The 19,668-nt window shown below is 41.8% G+C and overlaps 1 protein-coding gene across 1 annotated transcript; it reads right to left on the bottom strand.

The window, feature by feature from the left end:
• Positions 1–1,009: 1,009 nt before the first annotated feature.
• On the bottom strand, positions 1,010–6,143 carry LOC110221996 (tryptase-2-like). The gene is made up of 6 exons (XM_021006790.2): positions 6,103–6,143; positions 5,873–5,933; positions 4,717–4,927; positions 3,775–4,037; positions 1,718–1,881; positions 1,010–1,571 (listed from the first exon to the last, which is right to left on the bottom strand). The coding sequence occupies exons 1-6, from the start codon at positions 6,103–6,105 to the stop codon at positions 1,413–1,415; spliced, it is 861 nt and encodes a 286-aa protein (XP_020862449.1). The 5' UTR covers positions 6,106–6,143; the 3' UTR covers positions 1,010–1,412.
• Positions 6,144–19,668: the final 13,525 nt, after the last annotated feature.

The raw sequence follows: 19,668 nt of genomic DNA, 5'->3' as shown, positions 1-19,668 counted from the left end.
GAGATAATGGGGCTTTGACTTTTGCCATAAAGGGGCACCTCCCACAAAGCTAGAAATGCACCGTGGATCTTTGCTTAGAAACACATGCGCTCACTCACCCATTGCTGGAAGAACACAGTGCATGGCACTAGAAGAATAAAAGCTCACTGTGGGCTGGCATGCTAAGGGAAGGCTTCCTGGAGGAGGGGGTCAGGAGGTCCTTAAGTAAAAGGCCTGAATAATCCACAATTATTCCCTCAGTCTTTGGCTGGTATTGGAGGCTGGAGCTATCATCTAGTCTAGCTGCCTGACTTTCAGCCAACCCTTCCCAATTCATCCCTCCCAGAAAAGAACCCTATGATCTATGGTCCTCCCAAAAAAAAAAAAAATCCCACCTCCTCTAACCCTAGAGCAAATGGGGGCTGAGTCAGGAAATTTTTAGCTCAATCCCATTTTAGAGGCCTCAGGACTAAAGAAGCCACAGAACTATTTGGAAAAGCACCCTGAGTCTCTCTCTTAAAAAAGACATCTATCTGACCACGGGCTGCAGTCTCCTCCTGGTGGAGTCAAGCAGAACAGCAAGAATGTACCCAGAGATCCACAGCCTCTTCAGTCTCATCCACTAATTTTACAGAGGAGGATATTGAGGCCCTGAGAATGGACGATCCTTGTGCCAGGTTGCAGATAAAGACAGGGGCATAGCTAGCACTAGGACCAAAGAATATTGTCTCCCAGGCCAAGGGTCTTTCCATGGCATGCCACTGAGAAATTGGATCAGATTTGGGCAGTTTCCCCTCTTTGGACTGGAGAAGGGTTCCCTATGGCCAGGAGGACCATGTTCACGGCTCTCATCTCCTCCCCAAAAAGTCTCTCCCACTAATGAACTGTCAGGCTATATCAAGCAAAAAAATTCCTCTCTGAATGTTGCCTTGATTAGTCTCAGTAACTTCCTAAACATTTGCCTCTTTGTGGCTATCTTAGCCAAAGCGGGAGCCAATTCAAAGAAAATATATGGGTTCCAGAGCAGGAAGATTTTGCAGATAGTTTAATGAGATATGCATAACATCATGTAGACCAACCAAATTCCCCCTCTCCTTCCTTGCCCAAAAAATTACTCCCCTGCAAAAAAAAAAAATTTCCCCTATGTTCAAGTTGAATGAGCCCACCAAACCACATAATGTCAGAGCCCAAACCCCCACAACCTAGTTTATAGAGGAGGAAGCTGGGGGCCACACCAAGGAAGGGATTTGCATGAGGTCATACATGGAACCAGTGGCAAGGCAGAGAACTAGAACCTAGGTGTCCTAACTCCCAGCCAAGAGTTTGGGATGGATCAGGAGGAATAGGAAAAGATAGAGGAGGTTTTGATTGGCTTTACAGTAAATACAGAGCCTGGGGCTAGGAAGGGAGTGAAGAGAAATTGAGCCAAAAGATCACTGAATGTTCTTCTGGATCCAATCCAAATATTTTGAGACACTTGTGTAGACTCCAGGGTGTGTAGAAATTTTGCCACACTCCTCTACCCAGCTTGCCACCCCAGCCTGAAGCCAAGAGTTTTCAACCTTACACACAAGAGGTCCTCCGGAGTCCCCCTGAAAGACAGAACAGAAGGTTCTGGCTTGGCCAAAAACAAAAACAAACAAAAACAAACAAACCAGGAGATGCCCAAGGAGAGGGGAATTCTGGAATGCAATCTGGGGACCTGTGAGGAATCAGTGAGAACAGAGAAAGAACTTACCTCACAGATACCATTGTCGCCATCGCCAGCACATATCATGTCCTCAGGAATTATTCTTACAGACTTAGCAACTGTAGAAACCTCATGGTAAAGCTGGTCACAGTGACGATTGTCCCAAACGGGTACCTGCACTTGCCTCAAGGCGAATGGAGGGAGCAGACTCTCTGTAAAGGGAATCATAGGCTCATAGGAATATAGACTTATTACTTAAAATAAGCATTAGGGATCATCTAGTCCAGGGGTTCCCAGAGCATGGTCCAGGGACCCTTTCAGAAGATCCTCAAGGTCAAAGCTATTTTCATAATACTACAAAGACATTTTAACTTCTAATATAGTAAGTATCAAAAGACATAACCTCTAAAAATCTATTTGTGTGGAGCCCTTAATAATTTTTAAGAGTGTGAAGGAACCCTGAGACTGAAAAGTCAGAACTGCTAACTTTAGTCCAACTCTCTTTTTACTAAGAAAGAGAGTAAATCACAGAGAAGGAAAGTGATCTGTCACAGATGACACGGGTAAGAAGTAGCAGAACTGGCATTTGAACCCAGGAGCCCATCCAGTACAGTGTTCTATTCACACATATGCACACACTACTGGGCAGTGGTTGGCTACACACAGAGTATAATAACAAGACACATTCACTAATCTCTACTTTCTGTCAGACCCTTTGCTAGGCTGCAGAGACAGAGACAAAAACAAGATGGCCCCTACCCTCAAGAAGCTTGAGAAATCCTATCTGATTCCCCCTCCATGACAATACCACCCCAAAAAAATTAGCTTGTGTATTTACATGTGTATATATGTATGTATGTATAGATGTATATAAATATTTAATGTACATTTAATATACATGTTGTCTCCCCCATTATATACGCATCTACTATACATGTTCCCTCCCTCACTAGAATGTAAGCTTCTTGAAGGCAGGGACAATTTTTACTCAGTCTTTGTATTCTCCAAAGCTTAGCTCAGTATCTTGCACATAGTAATGGCTTCACATTGGGTGATTGATTGATTGATTGATTGATTGATTAGAGATTGCCTCTCCCCATTAATTGGCTCTCCCCCAGTGTAGCTGCTGTTGGTGGGTCAGCAGAGACGCTATTCTTTGGAAAAAGCCATCCCACTCAAACCTCCCGGGATGCCTTGGTGCTCTTGAGAGCACCTCATCAGACTCTGTGCCTTTTCATGGACTGTCCCCCACGGGTAGAACATTCTCCCTCCTTGGCTCTACCTCCTGGCTGCCCTAGCTTCCTTCAAGACTCAGCTCAAATCCTATGTTATGCAAGAGGCCTGCAAGAGATGCCCTCCCTCGGGGCAGCTAGGTGGTACAGTGGAATAGAGCACTGGCCCTGAAGTCAGGTGGACCTGAGTTCAAATCTGGCCTCAGACCAAACATTTGACACTTACTAGCTGTGTGACTCTGGGCAAGTCACTTAACCCCAATTGCCTAAAAAAAAAAAAAAGAGAGAGAGAAAGAGAGATGTCCTCCCTCCCAAATGCTCACTACTGGTGCCTTCACTCTAAATTACCTCACATGTACCCTGAATATATCTTTGATAGAAATAATACTCTGCACATTGTCTCCCCTGTTAGAATGGGAGTTCCTTCAGGGCCCTGACTATAGGTTTTGTTTTCGTTTTTGCCTCTTGTTGTATCCCTAGTGCTTAGCACAGTGCCTGGCACATAGTAAGTACTTGACAAATGTTCCATTGATTGCCTGATTATTTTTTGTTGATTTCTAATCCTGGTGCCTTTCCTATGGGCTTGCATAGGGTTTGTATTCCTAGAGGCTTATACCACTGTTTGGATATCAGATGACCAAAACCAACCCACTAAACTTAGGTTCAGCACCAGGGGATCCCAGAATCTCCTAAAGCCATAAGGCCCAAGGCAAATCATCTTGGTAAAGAAGGGGAAGAAATGTCTTTCCCCCAATTTTTCTGCTCCCTTCTTCCTTGGCCTTAGCATTCCCCATATTAGCCCTGGACCAGCTCCCAGAAAAGGGAAATCCAAGAACCATAGGAAGCAGCATCCCTCCCGTAGAGAATGTTCACCTTGATAATAGATGTCCCCCCAGCCAGTCACCCAGCACTCGGTGTTGGAGAAGTTCTGTGAGGTGGCAGGAAGCTGGATGGGCTGGACTTGGCTGGAAATCTGGACAGGTTCCTTCAACTTTAGGAGGGCGATATCAGCACCTCTAGTCTCAGAGGTGAAGCTGGAGTGGACTACAATCTTGGAGAGGGGACGCAAGGCATCTTCATAGTACAGATGTTGCTGCCTTAGCTGGACCCTGTAGTTTGAAGGCTCCTCACGCATACTGTGGGAAGCAGGAGAAGAACATTCCATAGGGATAACCTGGGGCTCAGGTTGCAGGGCTCTGGCTGAGTACAGCAGCCTCAGGACACAACCCTAGCACTTGGTCCAAAGCCTGCAGTAGCTCCCAAACATGGACATGGGAACTTGAGCCTTCTAGGATTTACTCATTATCCTACCTCCTCTCTCCTCTGCAACAAAAGCAAAATACTCCATGGCTCTCTTTCTATGTCTGCTTCTCTCTCTCTCTCTCTCTCTCTCTCTCTCTCTCTCTCTCTCTCTATCTATCTATCTCTCTCTCTCACTATCTGTCTCTCTCTCTTTCCCTCTCTCTTTCTTTCCCTCCTTCCCATCTCCATACACACACACACACACACACACACACACACACGTAGTTCCTATTGAATAATAACCGTACCATGCAGCAGTATAGAACTCTAAATGATTTCATTTCTAACACCCAAATGAAAAACCCAGGACAGAGTTTATTATTATTATCCCCATTTTACAAGGAAAGTAACTGAGTCTCAGAGAGTAGAAAGACCTTGCTTTTAGTGAGTAAGTAAGAGCCTGGTCTCAAAACCCAGGTCTCCCAAATCCCATCTTGCTCCACTTCTCTCACCTCCCAGCCCACCCTGCACTGCTTCCATTAACAATGAACCACAAGCAGATGACTGACTTACTCAAGAAAGCAGGATGCTGCAGTCAATATCCACTCGGGATGGATGAGCGAGCCGCCACAGATATGCATCCATAATGCATCTTCTCTCTCATCCTCCTGCTTCCTCAGGCTGACCTGCCATGGCCACTCCTTTTTGGGGGCTTCCTCACCCCCAACAATGCCAGCCCTTGCTCTCCAAGGGACATACGGTGGTGGAAAAAGATACTGCACTCCTGTGGACCCAAACATTTATTTCTCTTCTTTGGACTTTGAATATCAGGTTCAGTGACCACTCTCTTTCATTTTTTCCCCAAGTCACTCTTCCATAGCCTCAGATTTTATACTGGGGTCTAGCTCACAGACAGATTTTTATTATAAATAGTAATAACGAGTATAATTTGGTGTTGTTGCTCAGTTGTGTCTGAATCTTTGTGATCCCATTTGGGGTTTTCTTGGCAAAGATACTGCAGTGGTTTGCCATTCCCTTCTCCAGCTCATTTGGGGCACATAGCTAGTAGGTGTCTGAAGACAGATTTGAACCAGGAAGATGAGCATTCCTGACTTCAGACCCAGTGCTCTGTGCACTATGGCATCACCTAGCCACTCAACACTAATAACAGACATATATTAATGTTAGACATTTCCATAAGGTGACGTGGCACATTGGAAAGAGGACTGGCTTTTGGAGTCAAGGAAGCTGGGTGGTCTCTCTACCACTCTTTGTGAACCTGGGCATTTAACCGTGTGCCTCTGTTTCTTTATTTACAAAATGAAGGGTTGGGTGGAATGGCCTCTAAGGTCTGTCTCTTCCAGCTCTTTCCCATGACCTTAATCCTACAGTACTCTGAGGGCTTGCTGTGAAGTTCACAAATGCCCCACCTGACAGCAGAGAGACAAGGGTTGTTATTATCCCTATTTTGTATATGAGGTAAGCAAGGCTGAGAGAGATTAAGTCCTTAGGTCCACACAGCTAATACCAGAGGCTGCTACCCATGCTACCACCCAAGAGGACCTCAGCAAGTCCAGTCTACTAGCAACTAAACTCTTTCTCCCTCCCCAGAATTCAACTGTACCATTCTCAAACGTCTCTCATGGGCTACTTACTATCATGATTCTATGTGGTAGTAAGAGATAGAAACAGGGACTTCAGGGAGTAGGTAGAAGGGTAAATGACTCACCTTGGGGCATAGGGAATGAAGTCCCCAGAAGGGGAAGAGTCATGAACAACAGAAACAGCTCCTAGAGGGAGAACAGAGAGAGGAGAGGATGGAAATCAGCAAAAGGTGAAGAGAGGAGCATCTGGATTCCAGGATGATAAATGGAGCAGAGACCTTCAGTGTGGCACCTTTCTGGGTATAGCAGGGGAGCTACGGGCTGCCAGAGGTTAGGAAGGGAGCAGTGTCCTTACCATAGCCAGTTTCTTCTGCTCTCTCTCCCCCCTTAGTCAGCCACCCTACTTATCCTCCAAAATCAGGAAGTAGAAAAAGGAAGGGAGTCCAGCCCTCCTCTAGGGGCAGGGATAATGAAAGAAGGAAGGAGGAAACATACATTATCACCTTGGCAGTATACTTTCTAGGGATGTACACATTGATAATAAGGTTGAGAATGCATTGTCAAAGCTCCCAAAAGTGTTTGGGAGGCTCCGAAGGAAATATAGGAGAGAAGAGGGATTAAGCTGACCACCAAACTGAAGACCTACAGAGCCATTGTGCTGACCTCATTGGGGTATGCTTATGAAACCTGGACAGTATACCAGCACCATGCCAGTAAAGCATTGCTTCCATTTGAATTGTTTTAGGAAGATTCTGAAGATCACCTGGCAGGATAAGATACCAGACACTGAGGTCCTTTCTTGAACTAAATTGCCAAGCGTTCAAACTCTACTTCAGAGAGCTCAGCTCTGATGGCCTGGTCACACTGCTGGAATGCCAAATGTATACTTGCCTAAAAGACTATTTTATGGAGAACTCACACAAGGTGAGGACTGACGTGGTGGTCAGAAGAAGTGATACAAGCACATTCTCAAGGTCTCTCTGAAGAACTTTGGAAATGATTGCGTGACATGGGAGGCACTGGCACAGGACTGCTCAGCATGGTGCGCCTTCATCAGAGAAGGTGTTATGCTCTATGAGCAAAACAGAATTGAGGTAGCTCAAAAGAAATGCAAGATGCACAGATTTAGAGAATCCACCCCAAATGTTCACATAGAGTACCTGTGCCAAACCTGTGGTAGAGCATTCTTGGAGTGGTCTGATCAGCCACAGTCAGACATACTGTAACTTGACTCTAACATAATAATGTCACTTTAGTTCTTTTCAGGAATAAAGGACTGTAACCAGCCCACTAACGAACGTGTGCTCAGAGGTTAAGTCTTTCCCCCCATTCCCTGAGTTCTGAAAGGCAGGGAGGGACCTATGACTAATCATAACAGGAACAAGGACATTTGGGAATGACACAGAGCTCTTGTTTTGCAAGGCTCAAAAAGAGGCAGCTTAGATGGTGTAATGGATAAAGTCCTGGACCGAGAGTTAGGAAGACTGGAGTTCAAATTCAGCCTTGGACTCTTACTAACTGCGTGACCCTGGGCAAGTCATTTGACATCCCTTTGCCTCAGTGTTCTCATCTGTAAAATGGAGATGATAATAACAGCATCTACCTTAAGGTTAAAATGAAATATTTGTGAAGTGTTACATATAATTATTATTATATAATAGAGCACCATGTATACTATAATGCTAAAATATAACAGTGCTATATAATAATAGCTAATATATACATATACTAACTATTATTATTTATTATATTGTAATGCCTTTGACAATCTCTCCACCTATATAGGGAGTCGGCCTTTAGCAGAGTTTGTATCTTAGTGCCCTACCAGAGTATAATCTCCATTTAGGCCATGCCTACCACAGCACTGTCTCTATCTACAGATAGTATTTTAAAATATTGAATGGATGAATGAGGTCATGAATCACAGAATTATATAATTTAGAGATATAAGGGACTTTAGAGATTGGCTAGTGTAACCTCACATTTTACAGATCAGGAAACTGAGGCCCAGAGAGTTTAAGTGCCTTGCCAAGGTCACACAGGATCTTTAAATAGCCTTAATGTCTGAAGCAAATCTATCTTCTGGTCCTAGTTTTACCCATCATGATCCTCATCCATTCCTGCATATCCCTGGCAGGACAGTTGCATCTGCCCCACTCCAAGCCAATCTGTGGATTTTCCCACAAGGGTGCCCTGGCTTAAGCTAGTTTATAGATTCTGCAATCCTAGCCCTTCTCTCAGTCAATCAGGATGCATCTGAGGGCTTGTGGGTGTTTACTCAAGTCCTTAATAGCAAGGGAGGGACTTAAAATGGGCTCAGAAAAGAATCAGACCAGTCAAGTATAAAGTCAGAGACACTTCATTATATTACACTTTTTATTATGTTACATTTTGATACACACAAGGGAGTCTCAAAGCCGGGAAGCCAAGCGTCAAACAACAGGAGCATGGGGGGAATAGGAGGGTTATAGCCAGGTCCCCTACCTCAATACAGTGGTCTTCAGTCTGAAGCAGTTAGAGAAAAGAAGTTCAGAGAAGTTCTTCAGAGAGTCTATTCTTAGACTTGGGACCTCTAACTCTGTAGATGCCTGTGAGGTGCCTCAGGGGCAATCACCTCCACACCAGGGCAGCTCTCCATCCCAGGCAGCCCCATCACTACAGGAAAGACCTAAAGGTAATGGGATAGAGTAAGTTCCTACTCAGATGGGAGTTTTCTTGGCTTTCTATCTATGTTGTCACGGGTAGGGAGATAATAAATATTGACTAATGTTATAAGCCCTACTGAAACAAATGAGGAACATATATATAAGATGTATATAATGTATATACATTATATGTCTATATGTGTATATGCATATATAGATGTATATAATTTTATAACATAATGTATATAAGATTTTGAGAAAGGATTGGAAGAAGGGACAAAACCACTACCTAGAAAAAGATAGCAGGGGCAGCTAGGTGGCGCAGTGGATAGAGCACTGACCCTGAAGTCAGGAGGACCTGAGTTCAAATCTGGCCTCAGACCAAACACTTGACACTTACTAGCTGTAGGACCCTGGGCAAGTCACTTAACCCCAATTGCCTAAAAAAAGAAAGAAAGAGAGAAAGATAGTGCAGGTGTGCAATGAAGGGAGGAAGGAAATAAACATCTTACATATATCATGTTCCTCTTTTGTTTCATATTTGCATGTGGAAGTAAGTTGTGTGAGCCAGAATAATGCCTACTATGTGCCAGCCACTGTGCTAAGTGCTTTTGACAAATATCTCAGTTGACCCTCACAACAACCCTGCAAAATAAGTGCTATTGTTATCATTCCCACTCTACAGCTGAAGAAACTAAGGCAGACAAAGGTTGAATGACTTGCCCAGGATCACACAGCTAGTAAATGTCTGAGGTTGGAGTTGAATTCAGGTCTTCTTATCTCCAGGCCCAGAACTCTATCCATCGAGTCGTCTAGCTGCCTTATGTATTCATATATCCAGTCCACAGTCTGGGCATACCTACGAAAGACCCATGAGCTCTAGGTCTTTGGGGGAAAACATGGCAATGCCTACATAATCACTTAGCCAATGAAACATACACTTTCCCTGAAACTAAATAAAAATTTTAAAACAACAGATAAATTCAGGGTTCCAATTGCCTCAAAAATCAGGATAATTCAATAATAATAATAATAATTACAAGCACAGTTGATATTTCTATAGCATTTATCCATTCACCAAGACCTTTACATACAATACCTATGTTGCTATCCCAGAAACTCTGTAAAGTAAATAGTACAGGTGTTATACCCATTTTGAGATGTGAGATTCAAAATCTAGAAGATATGTATCTTTCTCCCTTCATTGCACATCTACACTATGTTTTTCTAGGCACTGGTTTTGTCCCTTTTTCCAATCCTTTCTCAAAATCTTACATATATCCTGTTCCTCTTTTGTTTCATATTTGCATGTGGAAGTAAGTTGTGTGAACCAGAATAGTGAAGAACAATGAATGACCTTTCCCTCTTAGCTTAGTTTTTGTGTTTGTAAAGGTTCTTTGCATGTCAGCTCTAAGAGTATTTTTGGAGTGAAGTAGGCTATGTAGTTCCATCTTACACATACCTTTGACAATGCCACTTGCTATAAATTCTGAGGGCACAGGATTACCACAAAAGGTTAAACTGGAGTTATAAGAAATTGCCAATCCTAAATTATATAGTTGTCTAGAACAATCAGACTTCAATCTAGCACTAGACACAGAAAGTCCAAAAAACAGACTTAACTCTTGACTGGGAGCGTTCTGACAATCTTCTGCCCAAAACTCCGGTTTGGGTTTGATTGTCTCTTAATGGAATATGGTGACTCATAAGCTTAACTTTTACTAAAAAGTTGTCAGTCTGCTCTTATCAGGGAGAGGCTTTCTAGTCATTGCACCTGCAGTCAGGTGGTTCTGAAGAGATGAAGCTGGCAGCAGAGAGAAACTAAGCTAGCATGAGACCAACAGAGACACCAGCAGGGTCAATAGGACACCCAACAGAGACATTACTCCAAGTATAGAAATGGCATACCCAATAGAAATGATGCATCCGAGAGAGACAATACATCTGACAGAAAAGAGACCAGTAGAGCACCATGGTGACATCACCACAGAACATTAATAGAATAGGCATGCGATATTAGTAATAGGAGTTTGTCTGGCTACCCATTTGCAGTGGTCACACAGGTTCCCTACATACATGAAAAACTGATATTATACACCTGATAGTAGTGATAGTCTCTTTCTCAAAGATCTTCAATGAAGGGGAAATCATTGCCTTTGAAGGCAGCCCATTCCATTTGTGGAAACTCTACATCAAGCTTAAATCAGCACTGTGAAGCTTCCACACACTGCTCCTGGTGCTGCCATCTTTGCTGTTGTTGTTACACTGCTTCAGTTGTTTTTGACCCTCTGTGACCCCATTTGGGGGTTTACTTGGCAAAGATACCAGAATGGTTTGCCATTTTTTTCTCCAACTCATTTTACAGATGAGAAAACTGAGGCAGACAGGGTTAAGTGACTTGCCCAGGAGTTAATAAGTGTCTGAGGCCGGATTTGAATGAACTCAGGCCCAGAACTATATCCGCTGTGCCATGTAGGTGCAAAAGTTCTGCCTTCTAGGGTTAACTAAGCAAAACAGATCTAAACCCTCTTCCATGGGACAGCCTTACAAATATCTAAAAACAGTCATCACCACCTCAATAAGTCTTCTCTTCTCTGGGCTAAACACTCTTAGTTTCTTCAACTGATCCTCATATGCCATAACTTGAGCCCCTTTATCCATCATCCTGTATTCCTTCTTGTGAATCTTCAGATTATCAATATCCTTCCTAAAATTTGGAACCCAGAATCAAATACAATACTACAGGTGTGGACCAAGGCAGAGTTCAAATGGATTATCACCCTAGTTTTGAACACTATGCCACTTTTTTTTTCCACTTTCTTTTTTATTAATTTATTTATTTTTCGTTTTCAACATTCACTTTCACAAGATTTTGAGTTCCAAATTGTCTCCCTATCTTTCCTCTCCCCCACCCCAAGACAGCATGCATTCTGAATACCCTTCTTTCACATACCTCCTCTCTTATCCTTTCTTCTATTTTCCTGTAGGGCAGGATAGATTTCTATACCCCTTTGCCTATATATCTTATTTCCCAGTTGCATGTAAAAACAATTTTTAAGATTCATTTTTAAAACTTTGAGTTCAAAATTCCTTCCCTTCCTCTCTCCCCATCCACCCTCATTGAGATGACAAGCAATTCAATATAGGTTATACATGTGTAGTCATGCAAGACACTTCCATAATAATTGTATCGTGAAAGACTAACTATAGTTCCCTCCATCTTATCCCACCTCCCATTTTTTCTATTCTCTCCTTTCACCCTGTCCTTCCTCAAAAGTGTTTGCTTCTGATTACCCCCTCCCCCAATCTTCCCTCCCTTCTATCATCCTCCCCTCTCATCCCCTTTCCCCTATTTTCCTGTAGGGAATTTCCATAGCCAATTGAATGTGTACGTTATTTATTCCTTAAGCCAAATCCAATGAGAGTAAGATTCACTCATTCCCTCTCACCTCCCCCCTCTTCCCCTCCACTATAAAAGCTTTTTCTTGCCTCTTTTATGTGAGATAATTTACCCCATTCTACTTCTCCCCTTCTCCTTCTTCCAATACAATCTTCTCTCACCCCTTAATTTTATTTTTCAGATATCATCCTTGTGCCCTCTGTGTGTGTGTGTGTGTGTGTGTGTGTGTATTCCCTCCACCTACCCTAATACTGAGAAAGGTCTCATGAGTTACAAATACCATCTTCCCATGTAGGAGTGGAAACAGTTCAACTTTAATAAGTCCCTTACAATTTCTCTTCTCTGTTTACCTTTTCATGATTCTCTTGAGTCTTGTATTTGAAAGTCAAATTTTCTATTCAGCTCTAATCTTGTCATCAAGAATGCTTGAAAGTCCTCTATTTCACTGAATATCCATTTTTGCCCTGAAGGATTATATTCCATTTTGTTGGGTAGGTGATTCTCGGTTTTAATCCTAGCTCCTTTGACCTCTGGAATATCACATTCCAAGCCCTCTGTTTCCTTAATGTAGAAGCTGCTAAATCTTGTGTTATCCTGATTGTGTATCCACAATATTTGAATTGTTTCTTTCTGGATGCTTGTAATGTTTTCTACTTGACCTAGTAACTGAGATTTGGCTATAACATTCCTAGTTTTCCTTTGGGGATCTCTTTCAAGAGGTGATTGATGGATTTCTATTTTCTATTTTCTTCTGGTTCTAGAATATCAGGGCAATTTTCCTTGATAATTTCTTGAAAGATGGTGTCTAGTTTCTTTTTTTTATCATGTTTTTCAGGAAGTCCAATAATTTTTAAATTACTTCTCCTGGATTTATTTTCCAGGTCAGTTGTTTTTCCAATGAGATATTTCACATTGTTTTCTATTTTTTCATCCTTTTGGTTTTGTTTTATAATTTCTTGTTTTTCATGAAGTCATTAGCTTCCATTTGCTCCATTCTAATTTTTAAGGAATTATTTTGTTCAGTGAGCTTTTGAACCTCCTTTTCATTTGGCCAGTTCTGCTTTTTGAAGCATTCTTCTCCTCATTGGCTTTTTGGACTTCTTTTGCCATTTAGCTTAGCCTATTTTTAAGATGTTATTTTCTTCAGTATTTTGGGGGTCTCTTTTAGCAAGCTGTTGACTCGTTTTTCATGATTTTCTTGCATCACTCTCATTTTTCTTCCCAATTTTTCCTCTACTTCTCTTACTTGATTTTCAAAACCTTTTTTGAGCTCTTCCATGCCCTGAAACCAATTCATATTTTTCTTGGAGGCTTTGGATGTAGGAGCTTTGACTTTGTGTTCTTCTTCTGGTTGTATGTTTTGACCTTCTTTGTCACCAAAGTAATATTCTATAGTCTGAGGGGTTTTTTGTGCTGTTTGCTCATGTTCCCAGCCTATTATCTGACTTCTTAACTCTTTGTTAAGGCAGGTCTCTGCTTCCAGTGTGGACAGTGTACTGTCCCAAGTTTCAAGGGTTTTATGTAGCTGTTTTCAGAGATACTTCTAAGGGCCTATAAATTTTCAGTTCTTTCAAGGTGGTATGATCAAAGGAGAGGTGTTTACTTCTTTCCTGGCCTGTGCTCTGATCCTGTGAGCAACCACAAGCACTCTTTTCTGCCTTGGAACTAGGAGGAGGATTCCCTCTGTACTGCCGCCACAAGCTCCGCCACCCCAGTCAGTGCTCCTCCTCTTCCCAGGACAGCAGCCCAGGACTGCAACCCAGATCCAAGCATGGGCAAAGCAAGAGAATCCTGCCTCAGTGTCAGCAAAAAGATCCCTACAATCCCCTTCTGATCAGCCACTCGATCCCCTCCACCATATGTGGGCCGAGAGCTTCAGAAGCAGCCTCTGCCACTATGGCCTTTGCCCTGGGGTTGCATTAGAGGCAGGGCTGGACCATGCTCCTCTCTCATCCAGGTCTGACAGGCCTTTCTCACTGACCTTCTAAGTTGTCTTTGTTGTTTGTGGGTTAAGGAGTCTGGAAACCACTGCAGATGCCTGTGATTCAGTCTCCTGAGGTCTGCTCTGGGTTTGCTGGGGCCCTGTCTTTGCCTGCATGGCCCACACTTTTCCCAGCCTGGTGCAACAGATCTTTCCAATCAACCATCTAGTTTGTCTTGGGCTGGAAATTTGTTTCACTCTGTCTTTGTGTGGGTTCTGCTGCTCTAGAATTGGTATAGAGTCATTTTTACAGTTATTTGGAGGGGTTTGGGGAAAGCTCAAGCAAGTCACTGCTTTTACTCCACCAACTTGGCTCTGCCCCTACTATGCCACTCTTAATAAAGCCTAAGACTGCCTGAAGTTCCTTGGGTGCCATGATATACAGGGAATACAAATTGAGCTTCCTGCTCAGTAAAATCCTCAGATTTGTTCAAAGAACTGCTGAGTTTTATGTGCAATTCCTTTTTTACGTTCTACTCTGTATATGGAAATGATCATTTTATATGGTGTTTGTTAAGTTCAGTATAAATTAAAAAAACACACACAAAAGTACTGCTGAAGAGCCATCCCTACTCCATCTTGTACTTGCAAAATTGATTTTTGAACCCAAATCTAAGACTTTTATGCTTATCCCTATTCAATTCTATCTTATTAGATTCAAGATCTTTTTAAAGCCTAATTCTGTATTATATTTGATTTCTCATCTACAAATTTAGTAAGTGTATGCGATCGACCAAATCACAAATAAAACGGTTAAAGGCCAAGATGAGATACCAAGGGCACTCCACTGGAGACAGATCTTCCAAATTCATACTAAATTATTAGTGAACTCTTGGGGTCTAGCCAGTCCCTGGCTCTGAATCTGCCTAATCACATGATTATTATCCCACAGTTTTCCATCTTTTCCACAAGAAGAGCACAAGAGACTTTGTCAAATACTTGGCTAAAATTTAGGTACATTCTATCTGTACTCTAATCTAAACTATCTATTATCTATCTAAATGCTATCTATCTTCCTCTTCTACCAGTTTGGAGACCTTTTCAAAAAAACAAAAGGCAATACATTTAGTTTAATATCACTTCTTCTTAAGCCACAGTGGCCCATTTTGTCTACTAGACGCTAATTAATCATTATGTTAATCAACTATGTAATGGAAGGCAGCAGAGATACAGCAGGTATAACATGACATTAGTAGATGCTTCCAGAACAGCCAATGAGTACAATCAGCAATGATGCAGCTCCATCATGGACTCTATTTGGAGAGGCTTGAAGCCTGCAAGGGTAGGTAGGTGGCGTAGTGGATACAGCACTAAACCTGGAGTCAGGAAGACTCATCTTCCTGAGTTCAAATCTGGCATTAAACACTTACTAGCTATTTGACTAGCTATATAAGCCTATAACTTAACCCTGTTTGCCTTAGTTTCCTCATCTATAAAATGAACTGGAGAAGGAAATGGCAAACCACTCTAGTGTGGTGGTCTGAAGCTGGCCCAAATGTCCTTTCCATCTGGCTACTGTGCCAACGGGAAAATACGAGGCTACTTGTGACACCCATCTGGGAATGTTTTCAGCCTGCCCTGCTGAATGGAGACCAACACTTATCCAGTAGACACGTGTGGAAAGGTTTTACTTTGGGCATGTTTTCTGTTAATATATTTTCCTGATCTTAATATTGCTTTCTATATTGTGTAGCAGTTAAGGCATTCCCTTCTCAACCAGGAGACCCTTAGAAAAGCTACCCAGACTGTTAGAAAGACTGCATAGAAAACTTATCCTCAGAAGAATGCACTGTTTGAGGAAAGAGAAATGATTGAGGTAATTAATAATATCTGCGTGGCATTGTGGTCCCTCACTTCATTTGCATGTGTTGGTTTGAGAATTTGTAAAATTATAACTGATAAGATTGTGCAACAAATACCCGTTGGAGACTACCAGGAGATGGAATAAGGACTGCTGGGGTTGTGCCTGACAAAAAGGTAGATTTTGTGAGTTTTGCCTCATGAGGGAAAGGTAAGTAATTGACAGCCAGCAGGCTCTGATTTGAGGATTGGCAGTATTTTTTAAAGCCAGCTGTGAAGGAGCTAAAAGTGAAGAAGACAGTAGAACAGGTGGCTGACAGAAAACATTCAACTGCTGTGCTGGGAGCTTGATGATCAGAAGAGAAGCATATTTGTGTGTGTGTGGATTGGCTTTAAAAAAAAAAGCTGTAATAATTGCTGGGAAGCTCATTGGAAAAGAGGGGAATCTTTCTGATATTTGAGCTTATTGCCCTCTAGCACTGTTTATAATTTGAGGGGAAACCTCTCAGTGGTTCTGCATTGTTCTCTATAGCCCTCTTTAATTTGAGAGGGAGAAACAGAGGGGAAAAGACAGGCCTTGAATGTTTGCTATGAGAAGAAGTTTGGAGCTAATTAGACAAACCAAAACCTTGTTGAGTGAAGCGTTGTTTGGACTTGTCAACATTGCAATTCTCTGGCTTAAGAAAACTGTTCATCACATATATAAGGAAAACATTTTCTCAACATCCCAACAAGGAATATTATAGTCAAATTCTAGAGTTCCCATGGGAGTCAAGGAGAAAATATTACAAGCAGCCAGAAAGAAATAATTCAGGTATCATGGAGCCACAATCAGGATAACACAAGATTTAGCAACTTGTACATTAAAGGACCTAGGACAAAGGACCTAGGATAACAACCAAGAATCACCTACCCAGCAAAACTGAGTATAATCAATGGGGGTGGGGGGGAATGGATATTTAACAAGATAAGGAATTTCAAGCATTCTTCAGAAAAGACCAGAGCTAAAAAGAAAATTTGACTTACAAATACAAGACTCAAGAGAAGCATGAAAAGGTAAACAGGAAAGAGAAATCATAAGGGATTTACTAAAGTTAAGCTGTTTACATTCCTACATGGAAAATATATGTAACTCATAAGACCTTTCTCATTATTAGGGTAGTTAGAAAGAGTATATATAGACAGAGGGGACAACTGTGAGTTGAATATGAAGGGATGATATCTAAAAGATAGAATTAAGAGATGAGAGAGGAATGTACTGGGAGAAAAAGAAAAGAAGAGGTAGAATGGGGTAAATTATCTCTCATAATAGAGACAAGAAAAAGCTTTTACAATTAAGGGGAAGAGTGGGGAGGTGAGGGGAGTGAATGAACCTTACTCTGGTCAGAATTGTCTCCAAGACGGAATAACATACACACTCAATTGGATATAGTAATCTATCTTACCCTACAGGAAAGTAGGGAAGGGGATAAGAGAAGGGGGGGGTGATCGAAGGAAGGGCAGATTGGGAGAGGGAGTAGTCAGAAGCAAAACACTTTTGAGGAGAAACAGGGTGAAAGGAGAGAGAGAATAGAATAAACGGGGGGTGGGGAATAGGCTAGAGGGAAATACAGTTAGTCTTTCACAACACAATTATTATGGAATTGTTTTGTTTAACTAAACAAGTACAACCTCTTTAAATTGCTTGCCTTCTCAATGTGGTGGGGGGGGAGGAAGGGAGAGAATTTGGAACTCAAAGTTTTAAAAATGAATGTTAAATTATTTTTATATGTAACTGGTGGAAAAACAAAATACTGAATAAATAAAAAAGAAAGAGAAAAAAACTAATGTTAAAAAAAAGAAAGAAAGAAAAAGAAAAGTACCAGTAGAACACTCCTCCCAAGAATACAAGTACTGCCTCCTACTCTCCCACTTGGATAATATGAATGGCTGGGGGGAGGGGGGGCAGGGATGAGGGGAACACATGTAAGGACACATGTAGCCAAGGTACATGAAAAAAGATTTAAAGAGAGAACTTGAAGGGGAGTCAGAAGCATTCATTTGAGTAGATATGTGTGGCGTAGTGAGTACAGAGACAGTCTTGGAGTCAAGAAAACAGGGATTCAAGCCTGACCTCTGCCATGCACCAGCTACGCAAACATGAGCAAATCATCTATTTTCTCAGGGCCCCACGGAACTCTCTCAGATTGTGTTCTAAATGAGTCAGCACTCATGGAGAGAGTTGGTTCACTAGCAGTTCTCCACACTGATGAAATCAGAAGGCTGGAACAGAAAAACAATGGCAATGACAATAACAATAACAACAAAGCAGAAGGAAGATGTATGGCTCAATTCACGGGTTTTAAGTTTCTGGGTTTGTTTTTTAATTTATGGATTTTGTATAGGTTTATATTTGCAGCTAGGTGGCTCAGTGAATAGAGTGCAGGGCCTGAAGTCAGGAAGACTCATCTCCTTACATTCAAATCTGGCCTAAGACACCTACTAGCTGTGTGACCCTAGGCAAGTCACTTAACCCTGTTGGCCTCAGTTTTCTCATCTATAAAATGAACTGGGGGAGGAAATGGCAAACCACTCCAGTATCTTTGTCAAGAAAATCCCACAAAGGGTCATGAAGAGTCAGACTTGACTAAAAATAATTGAATGACAACAATAACAATACTTAGTATTTATATAGTGCTTTAAGATATGCAAAGCATTTTACAAATATTATCTAATTTTATCCTTACAACAACCCCAGGTGTTAATAATATCCCCATTTAACTGAGGCCAAAAAAAAAAAAAAGCTTAAATGATTTGCCCTAAGTCACCCAGCTAGTAAATATCTGAGTCAGGATTTGAAGTCAGGCCTTTTTTATTCCGAGTCCACCACTCTATCCACTGTGCCACCTAGCTACCCTACATCAGGGATAAGACTTTTTCTATATAAAAAAGGAAAATTGGGAAACCATGTTGGTTGCTTACATCCCAGCACCAACCACACAGTAGGTGCTTCATAAATGATCTTTGATTGATGCTTGCTTGCTCAATATCCCCTAGGCTGTGCTAGTACTATACTTCACAGCTCAGATAGCTGCCTCATCACATGAACCTCAAAATTTGCATCTCCAGGCCTCCTAATGCCTTAGTTGCCTATAAAGAAGATCATTCAGCAAACATAAGTTTTGTTATGAGCTCCCTTTAACCTTTCTCAGTGTAGACACTGATTTGCATAAAAATCATTCATTTAGAATAGCACTCACTGCTAAATGGAAGGAAAACATGGAGAGAAGAAATGATTTCTTTTCATTCTTTTAATTATTTTCATTCATTTCATTTCATTTAAGCCCACAGGCTTAAAATAGTACTAATTCAAAAGGGGGAGCATCCCTCTGAGTCTCCCCAGCAATCAATATTTCTCTATCTTAACATTCTCATAATCTGCTTGTATTGAAGTTACAGTATTCCTGTTGACCACTTGTTGGAAATGTTGCAGACAGACTTTTATTCCAGGAATGGATTGGACTATGTGATTTCTGAGGACCCTGACAATGCTGGGTGGGAGACTCATAATTTTCTGATTCTTCATACAGACTGAGACACCAAGTGCCTCTAATTTCTCTCCTCTGATTTTTTTTTTCTAAACACTATGAATTCTGCCTTCCTAACTCATCACTCAACAGAAAGTGGCTTCCCCAAATTCCAATGATCTTTTAATTGCTAAATCTTAGGCATTTTCTCAGCCCTGATCCTTCTGGACCTCCCTGCAGTCAGAAGGTAACATTGGCCAGTGGAGAAACAGGCAGTTGACAAATGGGCAGACATACAGGTGGACAAGCTGGCAAATGGGCAAAATGTCAAGTGGATGGACCAAAGAACATTGCTGGAACTTCCCTCAAAGTTATTCCCTAGAAAATTGCCGCTTTTTCTGATTGAGGTCCGTGAAGGGTAAAAGGATCCCCCTGGGCACCAGAGCTTCCCAAGCAGAATTCTGGGCCTAATCTCTCAGATTCCATCTTAAGTGTTGTCACATAGTTCCTTATCTCTTCAACAGTTTAGAGAAGATGGATTAGAGACCCTTCAACACCATTTGCTCAAACCAAAGAAAAGCTGAGTCAT

This window comes from Phascolarctos cinereus, unplaced genomic scaffold, assembly GCF_003287225.1.
Source record: "Phascolarctos cinereus isolate Bilbo 61053 unplaced genomic scaffold, phaCin_HiC Scaffold_4;HRSCAF=312, whole genome shotgun sequence".
Lineage (NCBI taxonomy): Eukaryota > Metazoa > Chordata > Mammalia > Diprotodontia > Phascolarctidae > Phascolarctos > Phascolarctos cinereus.
This window is presented reverse-complemented; position numbering and strand designations above follow the sequence as displayed.